A 26,380-nucleotide genomic window follows, 5' to 3' on the forward strand; every position below is an offset into this window, starting at 1 on the left:
TATATATATATATATATATATATATATATATATATATATATATATATATATATATATATATATATATATATATATATATATATAAATAAATAAATAAACAGACTGCACTTCCGATTAAATTAACAGCTAAAATTAATGGACATTGCAGTAACACTGCCTCCCCCTTCATAAGTTTCCACCTGCCTACCTAGTGCATAAAGACTGTAAAGCATGTTGCCACTACATATCAGTCTCTTTAGTAATAGGCCCCAAAACAGTTATATTAATTATAGTAGTGCATCTAAACCAAAGAGAAAGCATGAAATACTTTCTCAAACTGAAAAGTGTATTTAGCATTTGCTAAGTCTTATCCAAACTATACTTGAAAAATTATGTGGAGGAGTGGATGCAATCACAGAAGGCCTGAAATGAGAAAGACTCAAACTCTTAGACTGAAGAAGCAGTGATACTGAGACAGGAAAATCCTTTCCAGGAGAAATGGAGGGGACATCTGGGGAAAGAGACCTTTGTGGAGGCAAGACAGGAGGAGCCGAGACTGGAGCAGAGACCTTTGTGGAGGCAAGACAGGAGGTTCGAGACTGGAGCAGTCTATGTTCCTCACTTTGAGTGTTCTTGATGCAAAAGGTAGCACTGAGGATGTGGAAGCTGCTACAGTCTTGACAGTGAAAGGTATGGCACAAAGTGAGGAAGAAGTCAGAAATACTACCTGCAGCCTTGGACACACATTTTACACGCCTGTCTCTGAGCAAAAAGAAATCACTGGTCCATGGGTTAGCGGGCCCCGCCCCCCACGACACAACTCAAGTCTTCTGTGGTTAAAACTGAAGGGCCCTACTCTACGAGAACTAATATTACACAGCAAAAAGTAAAACGCAATAATAAAAAGCTCAGAAAGAAATGGAGAATCTACAGTAAGCATTACTTACAATGAATGAAAGAGGCTAATATCAACAAATGACAATATAAGAATACATAAATTTAGAAAGTTCCTGTACTGAACATAGGTAAAAATTTAATGTTTTATAATGAAATAAAGAAAACTGATGGAATTAAAAATCAGAAAAATCTCACACCAAAAAGTTAAGGAATCTTATGTTCACAAAAACCAGGAAGTCAAACAAAATGAGAGCAAAATGAACATCTAAAAACTAAAAGAATTTTGACTATGTACCATCCAGGATGGAGACAAAAAGATGATGAAAAATCAATCAGCCAGCAATGAAAATCAATCTAAAATTTCACCATAATTCTTTACATTTACTAGCAAAGAAGGCAACAACTTAAAAAAAACAAATGCTAGTTTACTGGAAAAATAAAAAAAGGGAATGAACTAATTATATCCAGTGAAATGCCAAGCTAAAAAATTTAGATTACAACACAGTACAAAATAACAGTCAGGCTCTTGGCTACCTGGAGTCCTGGGATTTTTAAGGCATGTATGGTGAAGCTGGCCAGGAATAGAGCATCTAGGTCTTACAAAGAAGTAATGAGTTTGTTGTGAAAGCTAAATTGTAATCCTGATATTTTGGCATTGATTAATCATGTTCTACTCAGTTATGGGGTTTCATACAAGCAGTTAAATTATTAGGAATTATGTAGTGAATTATTGTTGAGCAAATGAAATTGTTTTTGCGTAATGTCCTATTTTTAACCAGTGCTCTTTTAAATCTAACCTTTTGCTTTTGGTGCTGCTGCTGGTGTTTCTGGTAGTTCTTCTTCTCCTGGCTGAAGTCCAAATCCCTTCAAGATTGTCAAGTCCAAAACCTCTGGCATGTTGATTGAAACATCATACTTCATTGGTACCCAATCTTGTCCAATACCAAATTTTACAAGCTGCAAAACATCATGGAATAAAAGGCCATTCAAATACCATGAAATGAGATCTAAAAAGAAAGAGTTGTTAGAAGAAAATGTAGGCAGGCAGTCGGGAAGAAATACGTTTACCTACCAACAAAAAGTTGGAGCAATACAGTATTTAAAACTTGTTTACCACATTAAATCAAGTAGACTGTGGACATCAAAGTTAATACTGTATAAATTACATGCAGCTGACCATTTTGACCAAGATCTACTTTAGTACCATTACAAGAAAATGACTACTATGTATTTCAAGAAGTTTGAGTCATCGTTTTTTGCCAACACTTTCAAATTAAATGATGAATTAGTGTGTAATTTTAGCAATAAATTCAATTTCCAAATTCAGCTTTTTCAGGCACTTTACTCTTGAATTTGATGGGGTAGCCAGCAAACTGATTAACGCTTTCGGACACATGAACTTGGTTACTACTGATCTTGTCCTGAGTATCTATTTATAGTAAATTCCTCACTACCCCAAAACTTTCCTCTTCGCCTCCATCACTGAACTTCTCCCTACTCTTCCTTGACGTCATTACACCCTTTTGCTTATGTTGCTTTCTTCATGAATGTGATTGTTTTCATTTTATCTGCATAATTTTGTGATGAAAATTTATTTCATGTTTATTCTAAATTCACTGTTCTACATAAATAATAAAAAATAATAGGTTAAAATCACAGAACAGTTTATAACCACTTCAACATGTAAGCCATAACTCTGAACACCGACGAGACAACCTTCTGTGTAGTTACTGGATACACAAGTGATAAATCCGTTGTTTAACCCAACGTTTCATTCATCACCTACAAAGATTTTGGAAACCCATAAATTCTGTATAGCAATGTAGGTCGTTAGCTCATTTCATCCTACGTTGCTCAGCTGGAAAATTGCAATAATTATGAGAGAGAGAGAGAGAGAGAGAGAGAGAGAGAGAGAGAGAGAGAGAGAGAGAGAGAGAGAGAGAGAGAGAGAGAGAGAGAGAGAGAGAGAGAGAGAGAGAGAGAGAGAGAGAGAGAGAGAGGAAGGAATGAAGGGTCGGTGATAGGAGGGAATAAGGCCAAGAGAAAGAGAAAGTTTGCTCACTTCCCCCCAAAACCCTCATGTAGGTGGAGCTTTGTCTACCTCCTTATTGCGTCAGCAGGTGACTTGCCGTAATGAGCAGGTACCTCTAAGATACGTCATCACCTATGTGGTTACCCTAGGTAGAAGGTGACTCCACCCAACTGGCTCCCTTGGCCTTGGGAGGGATAAATACCCCAAGAGTGCTTATCTGAATGAATTCGTAAATCTTGACTGGCTAGGTTTGGTTATGTCCTAAAATTCAATTTAAAGTGTCTTTAAAATCTAAGTGTGGGCATGGAATTTTTTATAAAAAATTTGGGGAGGGTGTGAGAAACTGTTTTAAAGTACCATACCATTCAATTGATTGGTTTGAAAGATATGGCACAAAATGATGACTCAAACTTCCTGAAATACATAGTAAGTTAACCTATTAAGGTGAAATTTGGTCAATTTGTTGTTTCACCTGCTTGAAACAACACTGAAAAATGAGATGGAGAAGAACTGTAGTAGAATCTTGGTCACTTGTTCTATGCTGTTGACTAGTAAATTTTAACTAGTGGGAACAGCCTTAAAAGAACTTTATGATGTTCATGCCCAGCGTGAAACATTTAGGTAGATATTGATCAAAGTAACACTAACATAACAGTTATGAAAACACTGTTTTTTCTATAAACCATACTCATTGCACCTACAGTATACTGTATACTGCATAGAATTTAGGCCAAGGGCCAAGCGCTGGGATGTATGAGGTCCCTCAGCACTGAAAGGGAAACTGACAGTAAAATGGTTTGAAAGGTGTAACAGGAAGAAAACATCACAGTTGCATTATGAATCAATTGTTAGGAGAGGGTGGAAAGTAAGATGGAACAAAGAGAACATTAATGGAAGTATAGTAAAATGAATGAAAGAGGTTGCAAACCGCATGAGGTACACTAACAGCACTATCACCCATTTGGAGGCAATCCACAATATAGCACCCAAGAACATTCCTTTATATCTCAATCCTAATCAGGAATACTGTACTTAATTAATGAAACTTTGTATACAGTAATCCAAATTCAGAATCTGGTAGAGCTTTGAAAAACTAACTAAGTACTTTCCTGCTCCAAGTATCTTTAAGTGTGTCACAAACTTATGGCAGATTCGATCTTAGGGCGCTTTTTCAGTGGCGTAACTTGATGTTACGTCAAGTTACGGCGCCGTAAGCACCGTTGACGGCACTAATAGCAAGAAGAGGCATCAAGTTAATGGCACTGTAACTTGATCCAACATTAAGTTAAAGGCAAAACACCAATTTACAGATTACAGAGGAAATCAATTTCCAGCGCAGTGCTGGAATGGATCCCCAGCTATAAGTCGAGTGAGGACCTACTACTCACTTTTAACATTATCATATGTGATAACACAAGTCAAGACACTGAAGGACGATATTTTATTTTCAAACAAAACTCCATATGTGACACAACTATAATGAAATTTGTTTATCTTAATCACTACTTCCAGTTACAACACTAATACTGTATATATGTTTTACTATAAAGGAGTGATGATCTGCAATATTTCAGTTTTAATACTACTGTCCACTTAAAAGCACACAGACACAGACAAAAATAAAATTTCTACTCCAAATGCTGCCATGATATAACAGTTAAGTTTAAGAATGTGAATTGATAGGTTTTTCCAGGATTTAGCAGTTATTAAATAAAAGCAGCAGATTTTTCCTGTTATAAATATATGAACTTAGTCACATGGAATAAAAGTAGCAGATTTTTCTTGTTATAAATATACCCTCAATAGACATCATAAAATAATTGTGCACACTTATGTGGAAATATTTCAACTGCTCCACTTCTGTTATGAACATCTGCCTGTTCATTTCAAAATCAAAAAAATGTCATCTCAAGTGGTATTAATATGCAAACCAATTTACTGCTCTATGAACTTAACTTCTGAAGAAACTGTAACCAATTTCTACTTCTTGACCTTAACCAACCACAAGATCAACCCCCAACCTCCACAGTTGTACCTTAGATGTATGAGCAGGCCAAGTTTGATTAAGGAAGGTCACAATCCACAACCAACAAAAATCTATTAAAAGTTCATAAACCTTCAACCAAAACTTAATTGTGGACATCTCAAAATTATTAGGATTTAGAAAACCTTCATTCCTGAAAAAAGCAAAATTTATTCATAACTAGAAAAACTTCAACCATGAAGTTAAAAAGTTAACAGAACTCACAATTCGGAAACATCAAGTAACTAGGATTGAGAATAACTTTACCCAAATGTCAATGAATGTACATCTAAAAAAATCAAGGCTATTATGATTTAGAAAAATCCTCAACTAGTGTGAATGGAAGCCACAACTAACAATCATCATATGTTATTAGGATTTAGAAAACCTGTGACAAATGAATAAGTATTCGGTGTACATTATAATCTTGACCTTGACCTAAGGAAAACTCACAAATGGAATGGACTGGATCTGAAAGGTATTCCAGTATGGAATACTGCACAGAAATTATAGTTCATTTCATGAGCTTCAAAAGATAGTGGGATGTGACTGTAAAGAATACCAATATGATGACCATAATTACTTCACATTAAAATTATATTAACTTTTCAATTCAATGAAATTGTTTTATGAAAACTTACTACTGATGTACAATCTTCAAGATTTGATACAGTATATGTGGATCAAGACTTGACAATAAATATACAAGTAAATTTATACTGATTAAAAAAAGATTTACACATTCTCATCATATCAAGATAAAAAAATTTTTACAAACAGTCTCGCATGCTCACCTGTATAAACAAATAATCAGGGAAGGTACGGAGACGAGTGATCTTCTGCATGCTAACTTCTTTTCCAGCTGCAGAACTAAATGCAAGAATTTCCTCTGGAGCTACCAGTTTTGACAAACAAACATCAAATGGAATTTTTGCTCTTACTTGTTCATCTGGTGGTCTGTGAGAGAAAGTTGAATTACTTGGACTCAGTAAATGGAAACGAGGGATACATTATATCTCCCATTAAACACTCTACGGTATTTACTTTGTATGATATATAAAGATTTTAAAATATTACAATCCATTATAAAATAATGCATTAGCATCCATACAGTGGCGATTCAAATTTTTATATGGAATATTCTCCTATGTAGAGCCCCACAGTGGCTGGTGCCTAGCCAATTAGCAGTAAAAATACTGATGACTGAGGACAGCAGCCCTGATAAAAATTGTATATAATGCTGTATTCCTAAAAGCTATGACTGAATTACTGCATAGACTATTATAGCTGAAACTGAAACGAAAACTCTTATACTTACTAAGCTGTTTTGCATAATATGGAATGAGGAAGCAAAGCCTGGTGATTGGGAATTTGAAAACATAGCTAATGCACCAAAGAATGTGACTTGACTGGATGTGGTAACTATAGAGGCACTGGGCTCATGGTGTTTGCAATAGAAACATTTAGTATATTTATTCTCAAACAGTTGGAGAAAGAAACTAACAAAAAGCCCTGAGATGGACAAGCTAGCTTTAGAAAAGGCAGGAGTTGTACAAATCAAATACAATGGACCCCTGCCTATTCGCGGTTCCGGATTCATGGCTTCACCTATTCGGGAATTTCTCTGTCGAATATATATACACATTATTTGCAGAAAATTCGCCTATTCACAGTATTTTTCATAGAGAAATATTCACAAATTGGCAGTCCCCGGTCATCAGCGATCCAGTTTTATGGTGCTTGTCTAGCGACGATAACTGGATTTATGACACCAATTCCCAGTTATCAGCGCCGATCCCCAGTTATCGACGTTGATCCCTGGTTACCGGCGCCGATAACCAGATATCAGCGCCAATAACCAGGGATCGGCGCTATTATTGCCAATTTTTAGTTATCAGCGATTTTCAGTTATTGTCATGCGGTCGGGAACGGAACCCCACCGATATCGGGGACTGCCTGTATTTTCATATTTTCGTGACTAAATGCACTTTTTGTGATAAAACTATTAAAATATTCAGTTAGAAGCATTTTTAGAGGGTTTTTTGGTGTTTTGAACTATCAAAATAGGCAGTTATAAGCGTTTTTAGAGGGGTTTTAAGTATTTGTGGATTTCAGCTATTCGCGGGGGGTAGTGGTACGCATCCCCTGTGAATACCAGGGGTTGACTGTATTTGTATTAAGAAGTTTTGTGCTGCAATGTATGGAACTTAAAAAAACCTTTCTGATAGCTTTTGTAGATCACAAGAGGGCATTTGTCAGCATCCACAAAACAATATTACGGATGGTCTTCCATTAACTTGGCATTCCTTTTAAATATGTAATGCTCTGTTCATTATCCAGACACAAAGCGTTGCACAGTAAATGTTGACTGGGCTTTTGCAGAGTGAATTTGTAGTAAATAGTAAGGTATTACAAGGGAATGTTATTTACCCATTGCAATTTCACCTTTATTGTTTGTCCTGCTCATAGATTTCATATTGAAAAAAATGTTGTGAAGATGGAAGAGAATGTTCCAATTGGAGAAATAATACAAATTTGACAGATTTAGAAAATGAAGATGATGGTATTTTAACCAGTAAAATGCTATTAGATTTACAAAGCTTGCTTAATTGAATACATCATATATCCACAGATGGGACTCAAAATAAATTTATGAAAAATAGATATAATGAGGAGGGTATGCACAAAGGGCTGAAAAAACATTGGTAAATGAGGATGAATCTTTCAAATATCATGGATCAAAAATATCCTGTACAGGTTCTCTTGAGTTGGAATTTAGTGAGACTCTAAAGGCAATAAAATAATGGGCAGGTCAAATAAGATTTAGCCTCATACAACCCGTACTGCTCTATAGACATGAAACTTGGCTTGACAATAAGACTAGTGTATCTAAAGAATTTGTTAATTTGAGAATGAAACTTTATGAAGAATATTAGGAGCCAGATGACAGGATAGTCGGAAATGATACCATTGGCGAAATTACGAAAGTTCTATACATCGATGAGATATGATGAAAGGGTGATGCAGATGGCTTGGACATGGCCTGCACAGTCATGAAATAGCCCTACTTCATGTGAATGGTTCCAGTCACACCAACTGAAAAGATCTTGGGAGGAGAAAAGACCTACTGCACATGCCCAGCTCAAGTCCCATTAGCCATGAAGGAAATGAAGGGGCCTTTCCTCCTTACATCACATCAGTAGTTTACATGAATTGTAAATGGCCTACTCTCTTCACCTTTGGTTATAAGACATGGATAAAATGTCATGCTGGGCATTTATGAAGTACCAAACAATTCAAATTTTTAATAAATTTAAAGGTAAACCTTATTGAAAAAACTTACAAAACTTTTTGGGATGCCTGTGCCTCTGCTTTCTGTGCTTGGTATGCAGCAACTTCTTCTTTGTTGATAGCTTCCTCCATTGGAACTGGGAGAGGTAAGTACTGATCTGGCCGAGTAACATAACGAACTTTCCCACTTTCACCACATATGAATTTGTCTTCCACCTGAAATATCCATATCAATTTCTATTATGTTTCTTACGTCAAATTTCTTTCATAAATGATAAAAATAACTTCCAAGCAGTAGACTTCAGCAAAAATTCATGTTACAGTATTGCAACTCTAAAATGTAAAACACATTTTTCTATGATAAATAGAAAACATACCTCAAACTTCAAACAATTTCCTGGATCAACAGCACCAGCAGAATTACATGAACATAACTTCAAAATGTGCTCTAAGAATTCCATTGCATCTTGCTGTTTTTTTGTTGAAAATTCTGCATGACCTTTACCTACTAGTGTTCGGAACATCAGTGGGGATATACCTGGCTGCAAATCATCAACATCTTCATCTCCAGTAGAATTGGCTGGTGGAGCAGAATATCTGCATGGAGAGAAGGCAATAAAAGTCAAAATAGCATAATACTCTATAAAATGCATTAAACTTTATGGATTTTTAATGAGAAATTGAATCAACCAAAACTTTACATTATTACCATACAAAATGAACAATCCATGTTCAGGTGATCTATATTTATGGTCTGTTATTTGCATATACAGATCAAATTACACAAAAATTACACTGCTACAATTTAAAGCAATCATTCATACCTTCCTGAGAGTAATCCATGTGCTAGCTTGGACATTTGTACATTGAAGTCTTCAGCAACATTGCTGTTATTATAGCTATCTAATATTCTTGGTCCATTTAGACTGTATCTTTCCAAAAAGCTGGGTACGGTGAACAACACTTGCATAACTGAATTAATGTAGCAGGAATTACCCAGATTTTTTAGACCTGAAACAAAGTGATTGGCAGTACATTAAAATATTAATATGGGAGATGTTTCCCTCCAAAATATCAACCCTTTGAGATTTTAAGGGGTTTCCAAAATTTGTCAGGGTCAAATCACATTATCAGACTTCTTTACTTATCAGTCCATATTACATATCATTTTGATAATTGTTTGTTACGCTCCCTTTTTAAATGATGCATTTTGCAGATAAATCTACCTTTTTAAATGATGGATTTTGCAGATAAATCTACCTTTTTAAATGATGCATTTTGTAGATAAATGTCTTTAACTGAGTAATTTAAAGTAAAATATAATTTTGTTCAGGGTACAAATTAAATGGAATGACTGTTATTAGGGATACCAACCATGAACGTTCACATGTAAGCTATAATATGGGATATTTATTACTTCACATTTTCATACTTATCAAAAGACCAGATTCCCAAAAACACTGGATAAATGAGGTGGTACTATTGTATACAACAAAGTTGTTGCTCCAAAAATTTTATTTTCATGATAAAATTTAGTTTCATATATACTTACCAAGTAATTACAGCTATAGTTTCACCTCACACGGCAGCTTAAATTTTGAAAATCGGGGAAGCACTTCTATTGTTTTTGTGTAGGTGACTAGCCCCGCCCACTTTTGGGGAACAAGAGGAACAATGCAGCAAAGAGCTTCAGTTCGTTTATGCCCTTATGTCTATGTGAGGGGAGGAAGGAGGGCTCTGATTCTGTAATTACTTGTTAAGTATATATGAAACTTAATTTTATCATGAAAATAACATTTTCATATAAGTAACTTACCAAGTAATTACATAGCTGAATCCCACACTGACAGGAGGTGGGATACATGGACATACTCTACTCCAAAACATTAGTAATGGTAATGAATTTGATAAAAGAAAAGTTGCTAGCATTAATACAATGCTTGCTGTTTCCTTACCTGGTAAGAGAGCTACTGTAGGTAGATACTGCCTCTGGTTGGTGCTCATCTTATCCTACAGTGGCATGAGGGTATAGCCATGGAACGCCTCTACTTAAGTGGGAGCTTTGCAGTGAAGGACATTTCTGATAGCTAGGAAAGCATCAATAGTTGCCACTGCCCTGGACACAGTACCATAATAAATGCAACCAGACAACACTGTCACCTGCACCACATAATAAAAAAAAACACCACCCATCACTAAAACACTAAGACTCAACAACCCAAGTCAAGGCAAAGAGAACAAGGATAGAAGGAATGCTTCCTACGCTTTGTCCCCCAAAACCATGCCAGCTACTGACAACAGACCCACGGTACCACAGTTTTCAAATACCATTTCCATTTCATGTAAGTAATCAGTTGTAAAAATTGAATTACACCTCCAATATGTTGGTTGAAGAACGGAGGAGAGAGACAAGTTATGTCTCCACACTAACGAGGTAGCGACCGCCCTGATCTCAAGAGCTTCAACTTTAAACGAAGGCAAAACGTCCTCTCCAATCCGGGAATGCGCTTCAGTAATAAGGTCCCTTTAAAAGAATGACAAGGCATTCTTAGAAAGGGGTCGGAATGGATCTTTAACCGAGCACCATAGGTTACTAGCAGGTCCTCTGATTCTCTTGGTCCTATGCAAGTAGTATCTTGATGTTCTCACAGGGCAAAGAGCTCTCTTTCTCTTCTGGGCCCAGGATCTCCATTAAGTTCTAAATGGTAAAAAAACGTTGCCAGGGCTTGGACGGAGTCATGTTCTTGGCCAGAAAACCGAGGGTAAAAGAACAGACTGCATCTCCTTGCAAGAACCCAATACTTTTATCAACAGCATGAAGCTCACTGACCTGCTTTAGCAGTTGCTAAAGCCACAGGAAGAGGGTCTTCATAGTAAGATCCCTTAATGACCTCGAATGAAGGGGCTCAAAGTGGGGACCAGAAAGCCATTTCAGGACTACATCTAGGTTCCATGTGACCGACTCTAACTTCTTCTGTTTGGATGTGTCAAAGGATTTAATAAGGTCTGAAAGATCCTGGTTCGAAGATAGATCCAAACTTCTGTGACGAAAAACAGAGCCCAGCTAGCCCTGTGACCTCTAATTGCAGAGGAAGACAGGCCTCTAGAGGATCTCAAAAAGAGCAGAAAGTCCTCAATCTATGTTATAGACATCTGAGAAGATGAGATGTTATGTCTTCTACACCAGCTGTGGAAGACTCCACTTAGCTTGATAGACCTTGCTAGAGGATTGATATCTACACTTAGCAACAGCCTCTGCAGCTGGTCTTGAGAAGCCTTTAGCTCTAATGAGTTTCCTGAGAGTCTGAATCCTGTCAGGGCAAAAGTGGATCATCCTTGATGGAAGCGCCTGAAATGAGGTTGTCTGAGAAGACTTGGTTTTTGTGGAAGTAGTCTCGGAAAGTCTACTAGCTGTCCGAAAAGATCCGGGAACCACTCCTTCAGGGGACAAAATGGGGCTATTAAGGTTATTGTCACATTTTGATGGGTCCGAAACTTGGTTATAACTTCTCTTACCATGCTGAATGGTGGGAATGCATAAAGGTCCATGTTCGACCAGTCCTGTAGCATGGCGTCTGTCACCCATGCCAGAGGGCCCAGGGCCAGAGAACAGAACAGCAAAAGGTGATGATTCCTGGAGGTTGCAAAGAGGTCTAGGGTTGGTTTTCCCCACAGTTTCCACAGGTTGGAGCAAACCAGTGGATCCAGAGTCCATTCTGTGACGGCTCAGCTCGTCTGCCAACATGTTTGGTTTGCCTTGAATAAACCAAGCGACGATCCTGGTTTGATTCTATTCTACCCAGAGAAGAAGATCCCTTGCTGCCTCACAAAGAGAGAGAAAGAGTGAGTCCCTCCCTGTTTCTTTATGTAAGACAGGGCAGTGGTGTTGTGCAAGTGGACCGTCACTGTCTTGTTGAAAACCTTTGTTGCAAAGGATTGAAGGCCCAAATGAATTGCCCTCAATTCCCTGATGTTGATGTGCAGTTTTCTCTGTTCCAGGGACCATGTCCTGGAAACCCATATCTGAGATGTATGAGTGGAAGTTTAGGTCAGGGCTCAGAGGGAGGAGAGACTTTCCTTCCAAAGGTCTCCTTCTGGACTTCCACCACTGCAAGTCCGTCTTGATTTTTGGAGTCACGGGAAACACAAAAGAGTCCAGGTGAACTCTTCTGTCCTAGCTGTCTCTCAGAAAGAATTGCAGCACTCTCATGTGGAGTCTTCCTAACTTGATGAACTGCTCGATGGAAGCCAGGGTTCCTAGAAGGCTCATCCACTGGTTGGCTGAGCAAGACTGGAGGGAGAGAAAATTGCTCACTGTCTGCAGGCAGGATTCGACTCTCTTGGGGGATGGAAAAGCCCAAAAACTCCGAGAGTTGATTGTCATCCCCAAATATGAATCTCCTGTGTCAGAGTCAGCTGGGACTTCTGATGGTTGACTAATAATCCTAATGCTTGAGCTAGGAGAAGGGTCTTCCGAAGGTCCTCTGTACACTTCTCCTTCGATGGGGATCGAAGGAGCCAATCGTCCAAATACAGGGAGATATTGATGCTTGTAAGATGGGGCCACTTTGCTAGAGGGGCAAGAACTCTAAAGACTTGGGGACCTGTAGAGAGGCCAAAAAGACTTGGACTGTCTTGGAAAACAAACCTGAGGTACTTCTTGGAGTTGGATCTGCATCCTGTTCATTTCAATCCTGGTGAATGGATGAATTTCTATCCTGAATTTCGTCTTTTGGATGGAGAAATTCAAGGCGCTGACTTTGAGGAAAGGTCTCCAATGCCCCGATGACTTGGGGACTACAAAAAGACGGTTGTAAAACCCGTCTGTTCTGACATCTTCGACCACTTCTACCGCTTTCTTCCTGAGGAGGGAAGCGACTTCTTCTGACAGGGCCGAATACTTCTCCGAGCCTACTAAGTAGGCAGTCAATATGATCGGAGAATTGACTAAAGGTGGCCTCTCCCTGAACGGGATGGAGTAGCCCTCCCTCAGGACTTTCACCATCCATTGTTCCGCTCCCCTTGCTCTCCATCTCTCCCAAAGAAGGAGTCTGGCTCCTACTGGAGCACGGAGGACAGTCGTCACTTCTGGGAGGAAGGCTTGGAGGAGGTCGTCTTAATTGTCTGAGCTAAGAAGCAAACATTTGACCAAGGTCTAGACTGGGCCCTCTGTCTGCTGCTATGAAAGGGCTGAGGTTGGAGAGGAGAGACCGACTTGGCACCAAAGGCAGCCAACTCCTTAGGACATCTCGTGGACTGCGCCAAGAGGTCCTGCGTGGATTTGGGAAAGAGATGATGGTAGTCTAAAGGAGAGAGGAGAAGAGCTGACTTCTGATAGGAAGTAATCCTCTTGGTGGTGAATGAACACCAAAGCTCCTTCTTCGTAAGAACTCCCATAGCGAAGAGAGCGGCCAGCTCCTGGGAGCCGTCTCTGATGCCCTTGTCTGCGCACAAGAGGACACTCAGCCAGTCCAGAGCACAATCTTCTGGTAAGACACGGTTGTCTTTAATCTTATTCGCGAGAGCTCCCACCAACCAATCTAAAAACAACAAGACCTCAAAAGCCTTCAAAATGTTATTGAGAAGGTGATCAACCCCCCTCAATGAGAACATCATCTTTGCCGACGAGAAAGCTGACCTGTGCGATGAGTTAATGAGACCGGAGAAATTCCCCCTGGGAGGAGGCAGCGACTCGCACAGAATGAGCTTCTCCTGTGGTGTAAGATAAATACCTCCTGTGCGAAAGTTGAGAGGGAGGAAAAGTAAAAGCGGACTTTCCTTGTGCTCTCTTCTTTGAGAGCCAATCTTCAATTCCACTCAAGGCCTTCCTTGAAGAGGAGGAAACAACCTTCTTAGGGAGCCTAGAACGATCAACAGGCTGGTTACTCATCACGAAGGCCGAAGCAGAAGAAACCGGGCCCGTTGGAGTAAAAAAAAAAGTCTGGAAAGCTTAGCAGCAAATACTGTAGCAGGGCTGCTTAAGCTGAGGGAGCAGTGTCCTGGTCTAGGTCTTCCTCTTCCGACGAAATAGGGGATAAAGACAAGTCTGATGAAGCCTTAGCTGAGGAAGGTGCCTTCTTAAGTAAACCCAAAATGTCATCAAGTTGGTGCTGGGCGGGCGCGAATGACGGATCAAACACTGTTGGAGCGGGAGGACCTGAAGCAGGCAGCTGACGAGGATGAGCCAGGCACTGGAAGGTGGCACTGAAAGGTTCGGAGTTGGCGCCAGATGTTCAAAAGCTGGGACTGGGCGCTCGTGAGTTGCTGGGTGCTCAGAAGCAGTAGACGGGCACTCGTGAGATGACTGACACTTAAGACGGGGATGAAGGGCGCTTATGAGCAGAGGAAGAACGCTTTGGAGCCAAGAATTGGTGCTCTGCCACGTGGCGCTCAGGAGAAAAATGCTCTGGATTGTCCCAGGTACTGTGGGAAGGCTGCGGGTTATGAGAAGGTTCTCTGAACCTTTTACAGGGAAATAGAAAAGAGCGGTCCGCATCCGCTGTGTGCCTTTTCAGTGGCCGAGATTTGTCCGCAAAATGCCACTGGCGCCTCATCTGGACTGGAGGCCTCCAGACTAGAGGACAAATGATGCACTTCAATATTGATGCCTTTCCAATGGCTGTCTGTTGCAGCCTGGGAAGTAACAACAGGCTCAACTGAGGGGGAGACTACCTGTGGGCAGACACCACTGACCTCCCTGGGACTTCCAGTATGCATCCCCCCCGGTTTAGGGGAGTATGACAGGGACCGTTGTCTAAGAAAGCCGGTGGGACGAGCAGCCACCTCGTCCACTAATGCATCACTGGCAATCCTAACACTCACTTTGTCCATCATGACCTTAATGGATGGCCCTAACTGGGCCACAGTGTTCACAATTAAAACAAATTTCTGGTCAAACCTTGATTCAAGACTGGCAATGGAATCAGGGTCAGACACGTGAGAGCCAGGCAAAGGAGTAGGTGGTACAGTTGGAGGATTGGGGATGAGAGATACAACAGGCACAGAAGAAGAGATAATAGGAATATTATCATCAACAGAAGACTTAGGAGTAGAATCCTGACTAGCTAAAGTAATACTATTGGCTCTAGAAGCCTCCTTTCTTTACCCGTCTCTTTCTAACTTGTCAACTGACTTTAAAATTTTCTATCTTTTATCGTCCCAATCCTTACACTCATTACAAGTTAAATCTATGGAACACACTTGTCCCCTACAGTCAGTACAAAGGGTATGAGAGTCATATGAGGCCTTAGTCAATCTAGTATTGCAGCCTTTGCTGCAATAACGAATACTAGCTGAACATGAGTCCGACATAATTCAGTGCAAACAAGTCTCAAATAGGGCAAAAGTCTTAATTCAGGGAAAACAAGTCTCTATTTGGTGAAAATCAGTCTTTAATTCTAGAAAAAACAGGTCTCAAAAGAAAACCTAACTATTGCTAAACAGCTGCAGGCTACCAAAGGTAAAATACTTCACCAACTGGGGAAAATATTAACCGGTCAGCAAACAGAATTCAAAATAAGCTGCTTCTTACAACCGATGATCAGTCGTAAGCCAGCAGAAAAGAACTGAAGCTTTTTGCTACGTCGTTCCTCTTGTTCCCTGAAAGTGGGCAGGGCTAGTCACCTACACAAAAACAATATGAGCGCTACCGCGATTTTCAAAATTTAAGCTGCCGTGCGAGTTGAAACTATAGCCATGTAATTACTTGGTAAGTTACTTAGGCTAAATGAAAACCAAATTTTAAGGTTTCCAGTGCAACAACTTCACATTACACTCAAAATAAACAAATGCAACTATATCATAAAGCTATTCATTCAAACAGGTATGTTGACAGACATACTTCCTTAGAAGGCTTGCAATCTTGTGTAATAAAATTTGTTTCATCCTTGAAATCATCTGAGGAAAAACTTCGACTTGGTTACTGACACTTGGCACTGTCTTAGCAACATTTAAAAAAATTACTTTTAACCTTCTCCTACCTCTGGATGAATTTCATGTTTTTTTTTGTATGTTGGATGGCATATATTTTTCTTAATCCTTGTACATGTACATAAAAATAAATTGGTAAAAATAGAGTATTTCTTTATAAAAATGAAACTGAAGACATTTTCACTATCAGAACAACCAAGAACTGAGAGTGTAGTATTAGAACAACTAAGAACTGAGTGTTTAGTATATGTTTTTATAACTTCTATTATTGTGTAATACAATAATTTTCACAATTTTCACAGAAGATCCTTGCTAAGTTATCGCATAAACTTGCTTACTTAAAATCAACAAGGGGTACTATATGCAATATGCAGCATATAAAAGGTATATTGCAGCATCATCCCATTACTACCTGTAATTGCTCTCCGATTATCTGTTCACACTACCTTTGGTCCCTTCTTACTGAGCTGTTAACTTTACCATGATCAAACTTTCAACTGTCACTTACGAATAAGTCCTTAAGGAGATCCAAGTAAGTTCAGAGATATGATTTGCTGATCTTGTCAGGCCACTTTATAAGAATATATTGACATAATTAACATAAACCCCAGTGAAAATGCCATTCCAAGCAAAGCAGCCTTACACTGCAGTTTACTTCTTGGTTGATATGCCACAGTGCTTTTACATAACACTTGCTGTCCACATTTGAAATAACTAATCATATACAATGTTTGCAATACCCCTGGAAACACTGTCCTAAATACCTAGACAGATAACTCTCTAATCAACTACGAAATTATCAATAAATTTTGCTGTCAGTATTTAGTATACACAAGCTCAATGAAAAACATTATCATATACATGATAAACATAATCCATACCTGTATAACCAGGACCGTATTTTGGGGCGAGTTTATTGCCTGATTCTGTCAATCGTGACCATTCCCATGCTCTCTGGTTGCAGTCAATCTCAAGCTCAAGCATAGTCTTTTCGGTCTTCTCCATAACTTTGACGTTGATTCCAAAATGCTGTAGTGAAAAATTAATTAAAAAATAGTCCCAGGACAGTCACCTTATTATTATGAATTCGTTGTGAGAATTTAAATCTATAACAACACAGCATCACTGTACACTTTAATGGTAATAAAATCACTACACTACATTACTAGTCTGAAAACCTAAGGTGTAAGATTAAGGGTACACCTAGCATAACTAATATCTAAAGGTCAATCAGTTCATCAATCATTTCCTGTGGCACCCACAGGGATGCATAGGGCCTTGATGAACTCATGCCACCACATTCTGCCCTGGGCTAACTCCTCAAGATCTTCCCAACACTCGTCTCCTGCCTCCCGCCTCATTGTCCTCAAACCATGTCTCCTTTGGCCTGTCTCCAACTCTTCTACCAAGGGCAATCCACCCCAGTATATCTTGTACTATTCCCTGTCTTCTATACACATGGCCTAGCCACTTCCAGTGTGAGAGCCTAACATACTCATCGACCAGCTGCAACCCCATTACTTCTCTAATTCTATTATTTGACATCCTATCCCTTCAATTAATTCCTAATATTCTTCTGAGCGTCTTATTTTTAAATGCTAAGAATTTATTATCCCATCACTGTACTGACCATGGCTCATGCCCATAAATCAAAATACTCCTTACCATTACATTTTTAATTTTGATTTTTGTATGCAGAGAAAAATTGCTATTATTCCAAATATATTTTTAAGGACTCCCATTGCCTGATGAGCCTTTTTTTTTAATGGCATTGTAAATGAATTTATATTCTCTCTATTTGTATCATTACAGTTTAAAAACAATCATACAATATTCCCAAAATGCAAAAGCTTTTTCACATAATTCCCTAAAGTGCTAGCTGCTTTTTTTCTCCTATTATTATTCTTCAGAAATATGTCTCCAATTATTTTGTGTTGATGAAAAAACTTTATAGATAATGTTTTTCAAGTCAGGACAGCTTAAGCAGTTGCTCTCAATCCATGAGTTGAACAGGTAATGCAAGCACTGGTAAACCTATTATTTGTACTTGTGAGATAATAAGTAATGCTTGTGGTAATTACAATTACATGAGTAAGTGCACCATCTTTCAAAACAATTTTACTGCGTAGTTAAACAAAAGCCTTATTATTTGGCCTTTATTCTTTTTATATAACCTAATCTGCTGCATTTATTGTCAAAATCTTTCTCTTCTTTGTAACTTCATACAGAGGTATGGTGCAGATAGTAGTTTCTCTAGCTATTTGATATTAAAAAACCTTCCATCTTGCCTGAGAGGGGAGGCTATAAATGATGCTAACACAGGCATGATAAAAGGGATATCAGTATTACATTTACTCTGTTTTTGGGAAACAATGAAAAATACCTGTAGATAATAATCTCCCAAAGTCTACTATGCACTATTCAAAATAGAGGAACTTTCAATTATTAGATGAACTTAGACCCTCACACATAAGGCTGTCAAGGCTTCTGTTACTGACACTAAACCAATGAAAATTTGTTTTTGTTATATTTTCTATGTATATTCTCATGGCAGTTATCTTTTTTTAAGCTAGGAGTCTACAATCTGTAGCTAAGAACTTAAAACATAACCTTTTAAGGTGGAGAGTAAAATTCAGAGCACAAAATAAAGTATAAAGTTTCAGGTCAATGAAAAAACATGAACAGCAGTACATCCAGAATATATCAAGAGCATAATCCTAAACGTTTTTACGTCAGTTCTATTATCTATGTGGTTAGATATGAAACAAGTTCTCTCCATTCACCAATCCTATACTCTCTCAGCCTTAACTTACCAGGCATAGGCTTTCATTTTTCCACTTTCCCTAAAGGTCTTCATCCTGATATGGAAGCAGCAAAATATATCTAGAGCAAAAATATTACAATACTCAAGACAAAACAAAGATGAAGCACACAAGTAATTCCTGTACAAGGCAACTTACAGCTAAATGTTTAACAAGGTTAGGGTCTATGACCATATCATCTTCATCATAACTGTAGACATCAGCATTACCATCTTGGGTGATGGTACCTAACTTCACAGCCAGGGGATACTCTGAAAATTTTAAAAAAGAAAATCAATGGCATTGTTGTATGCAGTACATGGACTAAATATAATGAAAATATTGAGATTAAAATCTATATGTGAAAAGACTTGAACACTATTTCATAACATATACATGTTAAATAATCTTAATACCATACTTTATAACATGGCAAACCTATCTTTATGCATGCTTTCAACCACTAAAACCTACCACTCATCAGTGTGTCCAATTTTGTGCATAATATATGCATAGCATACAGTTTAAATATTAAAGTAATGGCCAAATATCCAAGTAGTCGTGAAAAATATGGATACTTCATTTTGTTTTATATTAGAGAGAGAGAGAGAGAGAGAGAGAGAGAGAGAGAGAGAGAGAGAGAGAGAGAGAGAGAGAGAGAGAGAGAGAGAGAGAGAGAGAGAATGACATTAGCTTTGACTCTTGGTCTATAGTGAATGTTTACTATAAGAGTGAGAATGATATGGAACAAGAGTGGACATTAGCTGCAAAAATTTAGCCTTCTCACTTCCCCCTGTACCCTGTTAGGTGCAATAATGTCACCAACAATGCCCAACAATTCAAGCTTCCAAAGAATATGGTGTTCATTAGGAAACAGTAAGAGGAGGTAAAGGGAAATGCAGAAAGAAGAGATCTCGCTTATCAAAATGAAAAAAATAAATTAATAAATTGATAAATATATATTAAAATGCATGGAGAATAGTATTAGGACAGTAATGCACTGCATCTTTGCCTGAACTTTTGAAGTTCCAACTGAACAACATCCTCTGGGAGACTGTTCCACAGTCCAATGGTGTGAGGAATAAAGGACCTCAAGAACTGAGAAGTTCTACAGCAAGGCACATTTACTGCATATTGGTGCTGCTGCCCCACAAATCTGGTTGCTCTCAGCAGGAAAAGAGGATCAGGGATCAATTAAGGAATGTGAACGATTTCTGTTAAAATGCAACTTATAAAAAACTGACAAACAAGAGACCATCTGTTCAATGGTCAAAGTCATAACTGCTACAACTAAGAAACGGAAACCTACCACCACGAACCACTCTATCTAAAAGAGATAAATCTCTGGCAGAAGCAGACATCCATACTGGAGAACAGTATTCTAGTAAAGGTAGCACAAATGACCTAAACAAGTTGCACTGATTTTATCGCTGTTATAAATATATGAGGCTTTTCATACAATACCTAACTTTCCGGAGGCATTTGCTGACACTTTCATTAAGTGTTTCTCAAAAGTAAAATGTGAGTCAAAAGTTACACCTAGAATAGTTAAAGCTTCACACTTATTCAGCAGCGTTCCATTGACTTGGAGGGAAGGATGGCGTGGAAAATCTGTATAAGATCTGCAAATCAACAGTGTTTTCATTTTACTGGGGTTCAGCCTCATACCCCACTGACCACACCATTCACTAATCTGCTCCATGTCCCGACTGAGACTGATTGGCAGCTTCATTTCTCATAAGTGGAGACTTTACAACACCCACAAGTGTAGTATCATCAGCATTCTGAAAGATCTTGTTTTCCAGGCCAACAACCATATCACTTGTACAGAATAAAAATAATAGTGGGCCAAGAATACTGCCCTGTGGAACTCCAGACATGATAGGTCTTGGTTTACTAAAGATCCCATCAACAGCAACTTGTTGCTGCCTACCTGTAGGGAAATCTTGAAGTAAACCTAAAACATATCCACCTATTCCAAATTTCTGAAGTTTATAAACAAGTGCCTGGTAATTTACTAAATCGAAAGCAGTACTAAAATCTATTTGCATTACAGTACTCTACACTAAAAACCCTTATCAAGGTTTTCTTGCAAATGGCATGTCAAATCTAAAAGAGCATCGCAGGTGCCTAACTGCTTCCGATATGCACACTGACTATCAGCAAACAATCCTTTAGATTCCTCATACTGTACTTATATATGGCCTAAAAATAAGTTTTTCTGCAACTTTGGAGAGCACAGGCAGAATAGAAATTGGTCTGTAGTTACTGCAGTCTGTACATATGCCATTCTTTGGAACAGGCAGTGTATTACTGAACTTGCCCTCATCCACAAAGGTACTACGTTGACATAAAAATCTATAGAATCTACTAATCTTGGAAGACAACACGCTACAGTAAACCACCCGTATTTCAGGGGGATGCGTACCACAACCCCACCCCCCCCAAGAATAGCTAAAATCCATGAATACTTAAAACTCTTCTAAAAACACCTAGAACTGCCTATTTTGATACTTCAAACACACACAAAAAAATTCTAAAAAGCCTTATAAGGTATTATCCTACTTACGATAGGGTTAAGTTCCAAAAACCCCATCGTTTGTTGGAAAAAACGTATCTCGAATATAGCCTAGCCTATGCTAGGGTATTCATTACCATATATACATGTGTGGTAGCCTAGCTTACACTATAAGTATACTGTACTCTATACATATATGATATAGTAACTATTAATATCAGCTAATTCTGGAGGTTCATGCAGATTGAATTACGATAATCCAATACAAAGAGAAATTGAATAACAAACAAGAATTAGCTTAGCCTACACTATGGTACATCGTACACATATATGGTAGTCTAGCCTACATTAATGTTATGCTTTACTTCACTGTATCCAATAATATTGTATATATTCTTATCTTGCTTTTGTATTATAAATTGTGATCACAGCGATCAATGTTTTGGTTTGGAAATCGATTACGAGGTAAGTTTATTTCGCCGTATTTAACTCAGTTCAGAGCGCTTTTCTTGCTTTAGTTATATGAAGTGTTTCAAGTCGAAATATAACTTAAATACGTCTTCTCATTGTGAAATTGATTTAGATATTTTCCTCGTTAATAGATGACGTTGGCCGTTTGGGTGCATGTTTGTTTTATGTAAAAAAATCAAGGTTCCGTTCGCTATTTCCACTTGATTTCATCATAATACGAGCTTTACATATTCATCTTTTATCGGCGTGAAAACAGCAGTAATATGTGTTCTTACATGCCCAGCAGATTTGATTAAAATACTTTCTCTCCAGTTTTATTTACGATCGAGTTTCATCCACGTTGCCTATGCACAATAATTTCTAGTCATCAGCAGCTTGAACATTGTTTTCTAAGCTTCACCTACAACTTGCAACTTAAATTTAGCAGTGTATTTCCTTGCTGATCTTTTACCCATAGCAAATAAGGGCATAATGTAAAAATATATCAGTCCTATTCTACTTGATGTCATTTGTAACATAACTTCGGTAATTGTTTACTGCCGTAAGATGGTCAAAATACAAGCAAATCAGCTGTTGTTGTCTGATTTGGTTATAAGCAAAACAAGTTTCTTGTTTGGTGGTTTATGGTTGTACGCATTTACACTAGAGTATAACGTTACTAACAATACTTTTATCATTCTTTTACTTTTTTAACTAGAGGATGGGATAAAGAGATGGAGGAAAAGTTGGTCTATTGTAATTTGGTCTCTCTCGCTGCCTGATTGTACGTTGCTGCCTGCGCCCGCAAAGTTTAAAAATATTTGATAAATATTGTTGTATCAGTATTAATTGCTTACCTCATCACAAAATAAAAGTTTTATCACAAAATATGCATTTAGTCATGAAATGATATGAAAATACAGTAATTCGAGAATATTTCTCAGTGAAAAATACAGCGAATGGGTGAATTTTCTGCAAATAATGTGTATATATGTTCTACAGAGAAATTCGCGAATCGTGAGAATGCAAATACGGGGGGTTTACTGTATAAACTTTTTTAAAAACAAAAAGAAGAAACGATCAGGATCTTCTCTACTCCAGCTATCAAGAATTTTTCTTACTATCCCTAGGGTGAAATGCAAATTTTTTAAGAATACATTCAGGATGACGTGTCAGGGAGAGGGACATCCTCAGCTAACTACTTAGCTTCAAAAGCTTGATGAAGCAGTTCAGCTTTTTCCTTAGGGCCAGTAACCAATCCACCATCAGCTGTTAGAAGTGACGGATTGGAAGATACGCCTGACCCAAAGATAGATGATGCCAATTTGGTCCACCACAGATGAGGCTGAGTAATTCCTTCAAGTTACCTCTTTAAGGAATTACTGTAATTTCTCTCAGCTATATGATAAATTCTATTCACAGCAAGGCAAGAGTCAACAAAAATGGTGCAATTTTCATGTGAACAATTTCATCTCCATGAGTTGAATTTGGTCTTTTTGTCATGGTAAGCTATTCTACATGCATCATCAAACTATGGCTGGTCATCTGTCCTGAATTTGATGACCTTTCTACAACATACCTTACAAAAATAGCCATCAGTATTTCATTTAGCTTCTTCTTGGGATCTGGATCTGATATAACACCTGAAATATTAAGTGCCTGACAAGCTTCAATAATGTGATCCCAATTGGCTCTAGATTTCAGCCAGACATTTTTCCAATGGTGGAATTAGGAATATACTGATTGATAGATATGTCCATCTCAATGGCTCAGTGATCAGAAGTCCCTATATACTCACAGACCTTGGACTTAACAATAGATGAAACATCTCTAATCTATTACCAGAAATATGCTTGGGTTTCTCCATTAGCTGGACAAAATTGGAGGATACACAAAACTCAAGAGCAGACCAGCCATGCTGATCTGTGGAATTTGAATTAAGTCACTCGCTGTGCTTTGCATTGTAGTCTCCACAAATAACAAATGATGCTTTTGAATCCTGTGACTGAGCCATACTAATCCTCTCCAAGAGACAGTCATATATAGAATTGTCGATATCTGGATTGCGGTAACAGCAAATACGTGTACCTTGTAGAACGTACTGAAAATCTTAAAACAAATAATTTCATGGCATCTACACTCTAAGTTTTTCTGACAGTATGTAGGTCGTCCAGCTATAATGTGGGATGTTACGACGATAAATAAAACCTGGGCCATCACACCCTGGTATTAAAAACTCAACCTTTGACCTGTTACTGCTTATAAGCGTCTCGGATAAAAACATCAAATCATAGTTAAGGGCACAACTCTGGAGATCAAGAAGATTTGACCCTAAGCCCCGAATATTTGAGTACAGTACTCTGAAATCTTTCATACAGTAATGAGTAGCAGGCCCAGGGTTCAGCTCAATGTCTCTAAACAGAATTAAAATTAACAACGTAAAATTAGTAGAAAAACTAATAAAGAGACTCAACAACAGCAATGTAATAAAAATCAGAAGAAAAAAATAATAATAATGCAATCAACAACAGTATTTACACTGAAAATATAAATGAACCTAACCATATGTCATTCAGAAAATGCCAGAAGCAACTGGTCGATAAGGTGGACCCAGCACACCTTATAAGGCATATATGAAACCTGCCAGGTTTGCCACAACAACTGGGGGAGGACAGTCAGGATGGATTTAAAAATTACAAAATGCTTAGAAAGAAAACATCAGGTAAAGACAAAGCACTTTCCTGATAATCCACCAAGCAACTTTTTTGTTCTCATCAGCCTGTCCTACACACATTTTGAAAAAACATGAAAGTGAAAAAAAAAAGAGCAAAATGCAAGACCATGGAAAGCCATGGTACAATGGTTATGGTACAGTCAATGTTAGAGAACAAGGTTTGTACTCAGAGTAACCTTCTCTTAGAAGGGTTGCCTACCAAGGCTGAAGGGTTCCTTCCACCCGCTGATTTTATTTCAGAGTGTCCTTCCCCTATAGGAGTTGCCTGCCAAAGCTAGAGTCTCTTTTACCCTAACTCGTGTAGGCAGGGACGTCACACCCTTAGTGAATGTTGCTAAAGATAAGCCACATTAACCCACTACTCAGAATATCACATACTTTGAGAATAATCATCCACGATATGATAAGAAAAGGTAACCTATGTATTATGGTACATCAGAGTACAATGTAGATATTTTATTAAGTGATATTAGCTATATCAAAACTTGTATTAATGAGAGCAGGTGGTCAAGACTACTAAAAACAAATGTCTGTCTAAAATTTCAAGTACAATGGTGAAAGCCAACATGTTATCTAAATCTACTGCTCAAAAGAACAAAATATTCCAGATATGGAGTAGACAGATGAATTGTACCAGACACTGGAGGAGCCAAAGCAGCTAATAATATGATGTACTGGAGTATGGAGGCTCCTACTGGTACCAAATACTCAAAAGTCTGGAAAACACTATATTTCTTTCAACTGATGAATCTATTCTTGTTGAACGCTGCAGTATTTTAGGTATGAACATGAAAGAGTAAGTAAAATAAGTTCGTACAGTACAACTCTATGTAACATTATAACCAAATTGTGGGTTGAAGTTTGTTAACAGTACATTAAGACAATATTCAACTTCATTAAAAGTGAAGTACATGAGTTTTACTGCAAATACATCACATCAATAAAACCACATTCCTATGTCCTTACTTCTTTCAAACCTTTTACTGTCAATTTCCATTTCAGCGCTGCTTGACCTCAAAGGTTCCAGTGCTTGGCCTTTAGCTTAAACTCCATATTCAGTTCAATTATGGCATCTGAATCTTTTTTTTTTATTTTTATTAAGTATGTAAATGTAAATACTGTACTGTACTTACCTAATTTGTAATTATATTTAAAGAAAAGAATGCCATTAGGCTTTCCCGACTTACAGGTGCACGCAATACCCATGGATTCTAGAATGTGGACACCTAATATACATACTTTCATTCAAAAGCATCTAAGTAAGCACTTACTTGTTTTGTAGTAATGCTCAACAGCATGATTATTACCCCCAGACCCAGCTAACTGTCTCCGTCCACAGAGAATCCTTCCATCAGTAAGGTTTAGCCATAAATTGTCAGTTTTATCACACTCTTCACATTTCCATCCTCTTGGTGGAACCTAATCAAAATGAGAAAAATTAAAACTTGCTAAACCCACTGAAATTTGCCACACTGAACATATAACACTGCCATAAAAAGTACAGGTATAACAATAATTCAGATACACTTACTTTCACCCCATTGTCAAGTTGCTGCAGTGTGTCTGCATGTTTTGTTACTGGTCTTACTTCTCCATCCCATGCCCCTGCTGCAGCTTCTACTTCAGCTAGGTGCAAAGCAGATTCTGCTTTTAAAATACCTTCAACAGACTGCCGAATCTGCAATTACAATGAAAAACTTAGCATTTCCATGAAACTTGAAGAATT

General features: G+C 38.0%; 1 protein-coding gene across 2 annotated transcripts in view; it reads right to left on the reverse strand.

Annotated features, from left to right (window-relative positions):
* Positions 1–26,380, reverse strand: part of Usp5 (ubiquitin specific protease 5) — a 50,792-nt gene that overhangs the window by 5,770 nt on the left and 18,642 nt on the right. For both annotated transcript variants that reach the window (XM_067113046.1, XM_067113051.1), the window contains exons 4-12: positions 26,186–26,332; positions 25,926–26,073; positions 19,112–19,224; positions 17,033–17,180; positions 9,047–9,233; positions 8,600–8,819; positions 8,275–8,438; positions 5,726–5,888; positions 1,674–1,833 (exon numbers count right to left, since the gene is read on the reverse strand). In XM_067113046.1, coding sequence (XP_066969147.1) covers positions 1,674–1,833; positions 5,726–5,888; positions 8,275–8,438; positions 8,600–8,819; positions 9,047–9,233; positions 17,033–17,180; positions 19,112–19,224; positions 25,926–26,073; positions 26,186–26,332 — 1,450 coding nt within the window. The remainder of the gene's footprint in view (positions 1–1,673; positions 1,834–5,725; positions 5,889–8,274; positions 8,439–8,599; positions 8,820–9,046; positions 9,234–17,032; positions 17,181–19,111; positions 19,225–25,925; positions 26,074–26,185; positions 26,333–26,380) is intronic.

This window comes from Macrobrachium rosenbergii, chromosome 2, assembly GCF_040412425.1.
Source record: "Macrobrachium rosenbergii isolate ZJJX-2024 chromosome 2, ASM4041242v1, whole genome shotgun sequence".
NCBI classification, from domain to species: domain Eukaryota; kingdom Metazoa; phylum Arthropoda; class Malacostraca; order Decapoda; family Palaemonidae; genus Macrobrachium; species Macrobrachium rosenbergii.